Raw genomic sequence first — 12,848 nt, forward strand, 5'->3', positions numbered from 1 at the left:
AACTTGCAGATCTGGATTCTTTAACACAAAATATCAAATGTGTTAAAATAAGTTTAAACTACTCAGAAAGGAGACATTTTTAATATTTAATATGAAAACCCTCATATTCTATCCCAGGTTATACCATTGCTCCTAGCAATTTAGCCAGCTGACCATTTTTGGAAGAAAGCAGTGTAAAAATATTATTACTATTAATGTCATCTTTCAAAAAAATAAAGCATGATGAAAATATTGTTCGGCCAAAAAGAACTCAGATCGTGTTTACTGTCAATCACTTCTTTTCACACATTTTCATCAATATAAAACATTTTTCATTTTATAATTGTGTTTTCCCCTGGTGTTCCACTATTGGAAAGAAGTATACAGAAAGGTATAAAATCAAGTACTATTTCTTAGTATTATTTCATTACAAAAAGCTCTGCTGGCACTAGAATCCTTCTGGATCAGTCCTGATGTTTCAATGAATGTGATCTTAGATAAATTAATCTTTGAAGAAGAAGAAGGCAGTCCCTAGTTATTGTACAAAAATGTAAATTCAGAACAGGCCCTCAGAATTTAACTGAAATTTGAGATTTAAAAAAAAAAAAAACACTGAAATAAGAAAACTAAAATGACTATACTAAGACCTTAGTTATATTCACCTCTGAAGAACAGTCCATTTCTAATTATTTTGGCTGTTGCTCTTTCCAAGCAGAATTTAAATCCTAGGTTGTTTTGTTGTGCCATCAACATGTAACTCAAGCTGCAACTAGGTTTTCTCTCAACTGAAGTACTCTCATCAAACGAAATGTAATAACTGAGGCAGGCATTCTCATGGCATTACCCAAAACGGTTTCATCATTAAGGAAGGCACATTTGCCAGAACATGTTTTGAAACGTTTCTAAATTGGCCAGCAGAGAACAAAAATAATTTTAAAACTCTTTAGAACTTTCAAAGGTCTTCTAGTTCACTGTGTCTAGTTCACCAGTAAGCTACTCTGATGCCAGGGATCACAGACAATAATAATAATCTGTATGAGGATGGGCGGGGGCCACTGGGCATCATTTATCTAGCAGCCTCTTCAATGTCATAGCTACAGAGTTATCCTACCCTTAAAAGACGTCTACAAGAAAGTATCTGGCATTAGGATACAAAAGAGACTAGGTACTAGGTGATCCAAGTAACACACACAACTGACCCTTGAACAATAATGGGTTTGAACTACGCATGTCCAGTTAATGCAGATTTTTTTTTGATAAATACAGTCACTACAGTACTGAAAATTTTCTCTTATGATTTTTTTCTTTACGATTTTATTTATTTATTTATTTGACAGAGCACAAGCAGGCAGAGTGGCAGGCAGAGGGAGAGGGGGAGGGAGAAGCAGGTTCCCCACTGACCAAGGAGCCCAACTTAGGGCTCTATCCCAAGACCCTAGGAGCATGACCTGAGCCGAAGGCAGACTCTTTTTTTTTTTTTTTTTTTCTCCTGTTTAGCTTTTATTCTGTCTTCACATGGAGATGCCATGTCCCTCTGTGAATCCCCACATCTCAGTTTCTCCTTTCCTGGAGAGGACCAGCCTGTTTTCACTTCCCTTTCCAAATATCCAGGGATCTTTCTGTCCCTGGTCACTTAGGCTATATTGCACTGGTTCTTGCTAATGGCACAGGATCTGAAGGCAGGCTCTTAACTGAGTCACCCAGGCACCCTCCTCATGATTTTCTTAGTAACACTTTTTTCCCTCTAGCTTACTTTAAGAATATATAATACATACAACACACAAAATGTGTGCTTACATTATCAGTAAGGGCAACAGCAGGCTATCACGAGTTTGTTGGTTTTTTTTAAAGATTTATTTACTTGGGCAGTGGGGGGGGTGGGTGGGGGTGGGGATACAGTGTGAACAAGCAGGGGAGGGGGGCCTGATCCGCAGTTCAATCTCATAACTCTGAGATCACGACCTGAGCCAAAATCAAGAGTTGGACAGCTTATCTGACTGAGCCTCTCAGGCACCGCAGTATAAGTTTTTGAGGAGTCCCAATTTATTCACAGATTTGGGGCTGCAGAAGGAGAGGGCAGTTAGCACCTCTAACACCTGTGTTGTTCAAGGGCCAACTGTAATTCCTAATTCCTGTCCACATACACATGTTGTGTAGGCACATACACAGTACACCTTAATATTTAACCTAACAGGGGACTCACTACTTGAATCCATCTTTTCCCCAGTGTTTAAATTCTTCAAGGTTAATTGTGGAAAAGATCATTGTTCCTAAATCAATCTGAAAGCTGTCATTTTTTTTTTTTTTTACAGCTTGTAGCAGTGTTAAAGGACCACAGGAAAAGGCTAATGGTGAATGCTGACTTTAAAAATAAGAAAAAACATATAGGTCTTTTCTGTCCAGATTGAAAGGCAATGCCACAATGCACAGCAGGCTGAATTAAGTCAAGTCACAGTCCGGTGTCTTCAAATTTAAGAAACAGACATGCCTAAGTCCTCTGTTTTCTACCTGGAGGAAGTGAGGCAAGCAATAAAATTAAAGCTAATTTCACTGCAAACAGAAGCACAATAGAAATCTTTTAAAATTAAGGTGCATATTAAAAAAAAAAAACTTCATTTCCTCATTAAAAACAAGTACACTAGTAATTAAGACAAAATAAATTAAGTCACAAGAAACACTAGGGAATCCCCATCCCCCTTCCACTATAATTAGAAACATTCTGTTCTGTACACTTTCCCCAAATATCATACACACAAAATACAGGCAAGCATAGGTTTGTTAGTTTACAAACACAAACATACCACATACATTCTCAAATACAATATAATTCACCGGCAGAGAAAAAGAAAAGGTGCTACAGGCATGCTAGAATAAGAAATGAACCAAGGAAGAGATGATGGTAGCAAGAGAAAGGCAAGTTTGTGCCTCAAGAAGGCTAAGAGGTGGAGCATCATGGGGCCTAGAATGAGCACTCAGGTCTCCCCAAACATCTCGGCTTAAGTCCCCGAAGCAGGAGAACACTGTAATTACAGCAACTGGATCTTCTCATTTGCTCCCGAAAGGGATGGTTAAACAGCCAAGTGTATCCCTCAAAGACGGCAAAAAGCTACCACAGGCCAACAAAGAGACCACAAAGAAGTTTCAGAAAGATCTACAGCTAAAATTCTCCTGCTTCTTAGACCATTCCAAGCTGTTCATTCTAGAATCCCAATGCCAGTTTACTTTAAGGACATGTTTTCATGGGTAGCATGTAAAATACAAAGCCATGCTTATGGGGAAAATGTTGTAATGATACTGTGGTTTTCATAATAGTCTTCTTCCATACCAATCCTGAATATAAAATAAAAACAATCAGAATAAGCATTCTATCTAAATAAGCTCAAATAGTATTCTAAGTGGCATAAAGATTACAGTTAATACTTGCTCTTGCCCACAAAAGGAAAACATAATCAGGCACAAATCTTCAGGCAGGATCAAACTACATGACATAATCCTAGGTCCACATCTACCACTAAGGGGCCTCAGTTTACCAGACATGGGATACTAACAAATCCTTCTTAGTAAGATAATATGCAGCACAGATCTTCCTAAACAGGGGTAAAGCTTTACAGAAAACTCTTCTTGCAATCAGAAACCCTGGATTTCAACTCCCTGCTCTATCATTCATTAGATGCATAATGACTTGACAAGTCAACTGAATGTTGCTTCTTTCTATAGAAACTGAAGTTAGAAATACCTTAAGATTGGGAGGATGCTGGAGGTGTTGTACAGTGTGTCTTGTAGCTCACCGATATTCTAAACAAAGTTACTAGAGATTTTCAGTTAGGGCTCTTGACTTCCCAACCCAACTTTCTAAGACCTGGTGCCTAATCCAGGGTCTCCAGCTTTCAAACTTTCAACCCAACTCAGTGGTCCTTCAGTCTATATGGTAAGGAAAGAAAAAAAAAAGAAATAGTGCTTTTCTTCCCCCAGAATACATACAGCTGGTTAGGAGTTGCAGCCTGAAAAGATCTCATGGGATTCTTCGTAGTAAAGAGCACAGAGCAGGCAGATGTGGAATGAGAGTTTGTGGCAAAGGAGAATTATTACAGCAGCCACAGAAGTCCTTGATGTAGCAGGTTACTCTCATTTTCTTTTTCACCTTCAATCTTGGCACCGGGACATTTTGGGACTAAAAATTCTTAGTGGTGAGGCTCCTAGATGGCTCAGCATGGCTAAACATCCAGCTCTTGATTTCAGCACAGGTCATGATCTCAGGAATCATGGGATGGAGTCCCATGTCAGGCTCCACACTGAGCATTAAGTCTGCTTGGGATTCTCTCTCTCCCTCTGCCCCTCCCCACATCCTGCTCATGTACACTCTCTTGCTTTAAAAAAAAAAAAAAAATCTTTGTGGTGAGGGGTTTGTCCTGCTTACTACTCTAGGATGTTTATTTAGTTATTTAGTAGCATCCTTGGTTGCTACCTACACTACATGCCTGTGGCAAGCCCTCCCCCTCCAACTGTGACAACCAAATATGCCTCCAGATACAAGCAAATGTCGGGATGGGGAGGGGCAAACAGAACTGTCTGACTGAGAATCAGAGCCTTATGGTAATAGGACTAGCTGACTGGTTCTTGAAGGGTCACAAATATGAAGTGAAACTGCATTACACACAGATGTGTCAGAAGATGAAACTATCATTCTGTGCTAAAACACTGAAGAACTTTTTCTTTCTTTCTTTTTTTTTTTTTAAGATTTTATTTATTCATTTGACAGAGAGAGCACACAAGCAGGAGGAATGGCAGAGGGAGAGGGAAAAACAGGCTACCCACTAAGCAGGGAGCCCCACACGGGGCTTGATCCCAGGATCTCAGGATCATGACCTGAGCCAAAGGCAGGTGCCTAACCAACTAAGCCACCCAGGTGCCCCCACAGAAGTCTTTTCTAAAACCAGTAATTTTTAAAAATGCTTTCTTAATCATGACTACAGGAACTGAAGACTAAAATTCCTGTCTACTTCATGAATCTCAGGACAAAGTGGCAAACACGGGGTGGTGGATCTGCCTATGCTAGAACACTCTCCACCTTCACTCTCTACTCTGAATACTTGAGGTAGGACTTCACGTGAGAGACACAAACTCTTAAAAATAAAGAGGACAGATACTAACAAATTTCTAGAAAACAGGGATTTAGCAAATGACAGAATTTTCTCCCACTTAATTTTGGTTGTAGAGTGAGGAGAAACTTCCAATTCAAATATTTTAAAGGAGGCTTATGATACCCACTTTTAACTAAATAGGGGTATAATGCCTCCTCAGAATCTGCGTTTCCTGTTTAAAGATTTTTTTTTTTTTTAAAGTAATCTCTACACCTAACCTTGGGGTCAAACCCACAATCCCAAGATCAAGTGTCACCCGCTATACTGATTGAGCCAGCCAGGTGCATCTGCATTTCCTGTTTATTTTTTAATTTTTTTTTTAAAGATTTTATTTATTTATTTGACAGACAGAGATCACAAGTAGACAGAGAGGCAGGCAGAGAGAGAGGAGGAAGCAGGCTCCCTGCTGAGCAGAGAGCCCGATGTGGGGCTCGATCCCAGGACCCTGGGATCATGACCTGAGCTGAAGGCAGAGGCTTTAACCCACTGAGCCACCCAGGCGCCCGCATTTCCTGTTTAGATCAACAGTTAGAGAACTCTTTGGAGTTGATGAAAACTCAATGTAAACGTTTTCCTTGTCCTGAGCCTTTGCCAATACAAACACTTCATATGGGGACTGATGATATAAGTCAGAGTCTATCTACCCTTTGAGGTCATGTAGTGAGGTAACCCCAGGGAAAAAACTTGGACACAGAGGAATTTTTAGCTAAAGACATGAGCCCCTGAAACAGCTATGGCCATATCACTACCCTGCTTTGAGAAAAAGGAACTGAAGCTGAAGCCAGACTCATCCCATTACTATCAAAATTTCATTCTTCATAATAAAGCAGTAGAAAAGGAAATAGCATTCCACAGACCTCTTATAAAGAAAGCAATCTGTGATATTACTCTAGGCATCAAGCCTGCTGAACTAGCAAATTAAAGCTCAGGAAGTTGCTACTTAGGTAAAAGAAGGCTAAAAGTAAAGTGAATGGCCCAACTCAGAAATGCCAGGGAATCCTCTTGAACTCTGAAAGCTTTCCCTGTGCCTCAGGATGAGCAGAAGATTTAGAACTGACATGTTTTTGTAAAAGCACATCACCTACCGACAAATAGCAATGGGTCAGATAATGAGGTGAGGAGACATGGTACTGTCAAGTTCTCTATACCTAAACGTGGGGATCAGAGCTGATTCAACGGTTTAAAAAAAAATAAGACCGACCTTACATGTTACCTTGTATGTTGTATAAGTACATACATACAAATGCTTCTACACAAACCCTGTAACATATATTAGTTATATCTGTATGATTGTAGGTTATAGCATATAATGATACTTCAACATCTAAACACCAAAAAATGGGTTTTACTCATTTGTTTCTCTTCTCTTTTTACTATCTGTCATATAACAGGCTACTGAATGGATCCAATCAAAAGTCCTAAGCCATGATTTGTATGAAGATATGCATGGTCTCTGAGAATTTTTCTAAAGAGAGACCCTATGTCTGGAAAAGCTAAAAATCCATCCCAAATTAAGGCACAGTAATTGCTCGTAAGAGATGAGAAATAATTCCTCAAACTTCTGGCCTCTGAACTCTGATTCATGGACAAGTCCCATCTCATAACTATAGTCATTTACATGAATCCCATTTAGGTTCTAATGGGACTCATGAAAACTGTAAACACAAAAACCAGAGAAAAATGGAAAACTTAACTCCCACCAGTGAGAACAAGACTTTTATAACACAACGAAGATAAGGATTGGAATGGAAAAGAGACTTATGAAATATCTGAAGTCCTGAAAAGCCTGTAACAAATGTTTGCCAAGAATTTTCTAGGACTCCTTACAGGGAATGAAATGCCGGGCATAGGGGAAAAGGTTGAGGCAACACACAACAGAACCCCATCCTACAGAAGGCAGGGCACACAACTAAAAGAGCCTAAATACACGTGAAGAATTGAGAGTAAGTGCTGATTTCCAACCTGTGGTGGCTGTGTGCTGGTGAAGCGATATTCTCCTTGTTTGTCTCGATTGAACACAACTTTCCAAAGGACCATGTCAAGGAAGAAGTTCTGAGAGATATTCCAGTGAGTTAAGAATTAAAAATGACTACGTCATTCTTTATTAATGCGCACATTTTAAAAGGCTCATACAATGCTGCATCATTAGTGAAAAACATGACTTGGTTTTCATATAAACAATTTCAGTTAATATTTGAAAAGGATAAAGTATAACAGGACTTTTTTTTTTACAAGAAAATTCTTGTAAGAAATATAAATCACCATAAAATTCTTGATAAAATGGGGTCTCTAAAATTTCCACAAAATATGGCTTTTATTTGAATCCTTGCATCTTTCCCATATTAAAATAATGCTTATAATTTGAGACTTTTTTCTTAACAATGAATTGCTTTCATTGAATAAACAAAATATTAATTCTGTATCTATGCGTATGACTTCATCAGAGTCCAACACAAATAATTCTTTTGATAGTGAGCAAGAATAATAAATTAAGAGATTATGAGAGGATTCCCTAAAAATTGTTTTTCTTTAAATTTTATTTTAAATAACATTTGTGTGAATAGATGGAATTTACACCATAGAAAAAGGAAAGCTTTTAAAATATATTATCTTGGATGTGCTTTCTAATGTCCACAAAATAGCAAAAATACTTTCCACTGGGCAACTTAGAAAGATCAGTAGCATAATATCCACACTGCCCACTATGGCCCAAATTTAAATACCAAGTCATCTTTTAGAAAGATAACAAATTAAGCATAATTTTCAAGTCGAGAACTATTATCACAAAAGTATACACATTTTCCAACAAATTACCTAATTTTAATTCAAAAGTTTGCTCTAAAAAGAAACCCTTCACTTAAAAAAATCACAACTCTCCTTCTTCCATTTCATATATTGCTATAGTAGGAGTGAATCATAACAGTTCTGAGAACAGACAGAATTTTATCAATAAGCAGCAAATAAGAACTTACTAGCTGCTTTTATAGAAGTCAACTTAAAGGCAATCCTAGTAGGAGAGTAACTATATAATATACAATGGATCAAAGAGCACGTAAGACCTCCAGAAGAAACTCAGAAGTAAATACCAAAGGAGGCAGTTCCAGTAAGCAGCGCCAGTAAGTTCACAGCGGTCATTATTTTATACTTTCAGTAAACTGTTATTAAAATTTATTTTTCATAGAGAAAGCCCCCTCCCTCTTTTCCTTCCTTAAATGGGAGATTTTATTTTATATCACAGGTCTCTGGTGGTACACACCCACTCTGATTTCATAGCACTGATTTACTAGTTTAGGGCCACCTGAGCACCAATCTTCTCCCTTTTCTACAGATCACGAATTTTTGCTATCTCACTGCTTATTTTCTCTTATCTGTGTAAGTGCAGCTGTGACGTATCACTTAACTTAACAAATATCAGTTGTGTTTCTTTTCCATGGAAAAGGTCACAAAGAGAGAGCTAAATCAATTTAACTAAAATGAGACTGAAACTCTTTGTGGGCTTTCATAATGTTACCTGTCCTCTTCCCCCAGGACTGATAAATCACCAAGAATCCCAAAGCAGCAACGTAGCCATCTGATTATCTGAAATGCTTACCTCCACCATGATAGATACAAGGGCATTGACAAGAACAATCATGAGCATAGTTATACGCCACTGATATGGTACACACACTATCTGTAAGACAAAAAATTTTTATAAGACAAAAATTTTTAAGTTAAAATTGTAGTGTGCAGTTGATATTACAGCATTATACCATAATTTCAAAATTCACTGAATTCCTATTACATACCAAGCACCTTCATATACATTATCTACTCAATCCTTAACAATGCCACAAAGTATATCCACTTTTCAGAGATGAAACTCGAAAGTTAACTCAGGGTTAAAAGAATAGGGTACAGAAACTGAGCTTAGAATCAAATCCTATTTACACAGACTGAAAAGCCCATGCTTTCTACTAGTTTATGAATTTCTAACAATTCCCTATTTTTAAATTAAAATCCTGTCTTTAAACAATGAAGCAGATACTGATCGAATAATGAAGTATCACTCAAAACTCTATATACTGTTACAGAAAGAACTGTAAAAATCAATTTAACAAATACAGCCTAAGTTTTCACTTCAAAATCTGGTTAATTCCTAAGATCTAAAAAATAAAACAAAAAAATCCCATTCGTGTGTTCACCTTTTAGTCAACAAATATTTACTGAGTACCCAGAAGACTGGACTAGGTGCAGAGAAGTAATACGATCTAATATGTTATAGAAAAACACCTATGACTCCAGCAAGAAAAGATTTCAAGGGTGGAGACTCCTATAGTGATCAAGACAAGATGATGGAAGTCAAAACTAGTGATGGGGGCACAAAATAATAAATATATATTTGGTCTTGTGGCAACAGAAATGTCTTATCCTGAGCTTCTAAATGCCCCAGAATTTCCTGGGGATCATGTTTTTTATTCTAATTAGGCTACTCTTGGTGGGCTCCTGGATGACTTCAGGATGGGGCCTGGTCATCAGAAAGACTAAGCCCTGATTAGAAGCTTGGAACTTTCGGCCCCATCCTCCTCGGAAGGGAGAGGGGCTGGAGACTGAATTAATAATTGACCATGACATGATGAAGCCTCCTTTAAAAAAAAAATCCCTAAAACATCAGGGTTTAGAGAGCTTCTGCTTTGGTCAACACATCCATGTACTGAGAGGGTAGTACATTCCGACTTCACAAAGACAGAAGCTCTTATGCTCCAGACTCTTTCAGACTTGGGCCTATCTGCCTCTTCATCTAGTGGTATATCTGTACCTTTATTATAAACCAATAAATAATAAGTGTTAACCTGAGTTTTACAGCAAATTATCAAACCTGAGAAGGAAGTTCTAGGAACCCTGATTTATAGCTAATTAGTCAGAAGTACAGGGGATGGATGACTTGGGACTTTCAACTGGTATCTGAAGTTGGGGAGCACTCTTGTGAGACAGAGCCCTTAACTTGTAGGGTCTGTGCTAATTCCAGGTAGTCTGTATCAGAACTGAATTGTAAGATACCTGGTTGGTGTCCAGAGTTGGAGAATTAACACATTTGGTGTTAAAAGTATTGTGAGGAAACAACAGCTTCCCTTTAGGTGGCAAATGGGATGGAGCAAAGCTAAAATAGACTGAGAGTAAGAAAACAGAGAATCTAGCAACTGACTGACCATGCAAAGAAGATAAGTACACATATACACACACTTCCAACTTGGATAAACAGTGGTACCAAAAAAGACAAAAGCAGGGTTGAGGGAGAACATGAGGATAAGCTTAATTATAAAGATGCTGAATGAGAGAACTGACAGGTGAACCATGTGTATAATATTCAGTATGTCAGTGGATATTCAATTTTAAAGCTCAGTTGTGAGAGCTAGGCCAATACAGAAGATACTGAGGGGGAAGCCAGCACTACAGACGAGCTCATCCAAATATACAGAGTAACACGAAGAAGAACAATGGGACTGTGTGAAACATTAACATTTAAGGAATAGAAGGAGAGTCTGGAACCACCATGAAGACTAAGAACAAGGAGTCCTAGGGGTAGAAAAAAAATCAGAAGGGAGTACAGCATTACAAAATTATAGTCTCGAGAATGACTGCCTAACTTGTCAAAAACTGACAAGTGGTCAAGTAAGGCTGGAAAAAAACTAAAAGGACAAGTCCACTGGATTTAAGAAGAAAGCTGTTAATGCCCTTGACCAGGGCAATTTCATTAGACTGGCAGGGGTAGAAGCCAAACTATTTGATGAGAGTGTGAGAGGTGAGTCAAATGCTGCACTCTTTCAAGAAATAATGTGAAGTTGAAGACACATGCGGCAGAAGAGAAACAAAAATGGATTTTCTTCTGTCTTCTTCTTTTGCTTCAAGTGCTTATCTAAATCCCTCAATGAAGCACATGGGAAAACAAACTCATACACACTGCTGGTTCAGACGATAAACTGTCATCCTCTTCTAAGTTCAGTAACACAGCTGCTTGTACCTAAGACAAACCAACTATGAGCCCGGGAAAGACTGTAAGTATACTCCTGTAATGCCGTACTACAGAGTAGTGAAAATGAAACGCACCAACACAGACTCATCTTAAAAATAATGCTAATGGGAAAAAGCAATTCCAGAAAAATTCAAACAGTAAGACACCACTGTCATACAAGTTAAAAGCAAGCAAAACTATCTCTCCGGCTTCATAGAGTATGGTAAGTGTATAATGAGAGAAAAAATGAGAAGGGTGGTTCCCTCAGGGTGTTTGGAGAAGGGTATGCTATAGTGCCTTACTGGTGTTGGTAATGTTAATGATTTCAGTTGGATAATGAACTCGTGGATGTTATTTTTATTACTCTTGTGCTCAACAATTTAATATACAGAACAAGTATTTCATCATGAAGTTTTTAATGAAAAGATGAACTCAGTGGACAGTGAAGAGGCAGTAGGTACAGACTATTCATGAAGTAGGTTGAGAAGGGACAGATCAAGAAACAGAGTCCAAGTTCTTTATTTTTAAAGACCAAGGAACATTTGTTTGTAGACAAGGAAAGGGAACCAGAAGCAAAGACTGAAGAAACAGGAAAGAAACTTAAAATATCAGCTAGACTCAAAGCTGTTGTTTCAGTTATGTTCTTTATTCTTTTCAGGTTACATATGGGTTAATATAACTGCATTTTAGAAAATTCAGAAGCAAAAGATTCTGGAGAAAACAACCTCTGTCCCCAGTAATAAGAGAGCAAAGGAGAGAGTAGATCCTAAGTCCTAGCAAACCTCCAAAAGTCCCATTTGGCTGTGTAAGTATCATGTAATACTAACGCGTCATTTTCTATTACTGCCTTACTGCTGCTATCCTACTTATCATCGTCCTCAGACAACCAGTAGTAACTGATGTGCTGAACCCTTACCTGAAGAACCTGGTCAATAGAGGCAACTGGATGCAACATGATGAGTAATATGAAAACATACAAAATCATCACAGACACAACAAAAAAATCTGAAAAAGAAAGTAAAACAATTAAATTAGAAGTTCCTTAAAATAAAAATGCGTATTAATACAACTGGCATACTAGCAATCTTAAATTTGGTTTTGAATATATCTATTTAGGTTGGTGAAGTATATAAAGTCTGTTTTATGTTATTTTCTAGAGTATAGTACATTATTTAGGCTCAAAGATTTCACTTATGTGATACAGCATTTATAAAAGTAAAAGACAGACCTTTATGGACATTTATTTCTCTTTTTCCCATAGATAGCTACTCTGTAAGATAATCAAGCCCATATATAATTCAAAGACAGGAGACTAGACTATGTACAGCAAAATGAGATTATCATTTAAAAGAGGTATGCACTAATTACTGTTAACTATGAAAGTACTGAACAACATTTATTCCTAGTATTGGGTAAGCTATAATCCTAAATAAAGGCATTCTAGTTTGACCATATTTCTGTCAAATGAATCCTACTTTCTCAATGACCTCCTCTGTAAAAATATTTCCAAAGAAAATGTTAACTAAAATCCAGAATCTGAACTGATTTACTGTTTTAAATGTGGGATCACCACTTGCTGCAGTAGCTGGGAATGTTAAGTTCAATCAAGCAGTACTTTGCATTACTTTCCTAACTCAAAAATAAAACTCCCTGCTCATGGCCATTCTGTTAACTGTGTACGTACAAGCATTCATCTGAACTTGTATAAGCATACTCTTATATAATGAGCCTTAATG

The 12,848-nt window shown here is 37.7% G+C and overlaps 1 protein-coding gene across 7 annotated transcripts in view; it reads right to left on the reverse strand.

Annotated features, from left to right (window-relative positions):
• Positions 1-12,848, reverse strand: part of ATP13A3 (ATPase 13A3) — a 92,699-nt gene that overhangs the window by 3,730 nt on the left and 76,121 nt on the right. For 6 of the 7 annotated variants that reach the window (XM_045088730.1, XM_045088734.1, XM_045088729.1 and 3 more), the window contains 3 exons: positions 12,029-12,117; positions 8,713-8,793; positions 7,083-7,172 (listed from right to left, as the gene is read on the reverse strand). In XM_045088730.1, the coding sequence (XP_044944665.1) occupies positions 7,083-7,172; positions 8,713-8,793; positions 12,029-12,117 (260 nt within the window). The remainder of the gene's footprint in view (positions 1-7,082; positions 7,173-8,712; positions 8,794-12,028; positions 12,118-12,848) is intronic. The other variant, XM_045088735.1, reaches the window with a different exon arrangement.

This window comes from Mustela putorius, unplaced genomic scaffold (assembly GCF_011764305.1).
Source record: "Mustela putorius furo isolate JIRA1106 unplaced genomic scaffold, ASM1176430v1.1 tig00003834_pilon_pilon_pilon, whole genome shotgun sequence".
In the NCBI taxonomy this organism is placed as follows: domain Eukaryota; kingdom Metazoa; phylum Chordata; class Mammalia; order Carnivora; family Mustelidae; genus Mustela; species Mustela putorius.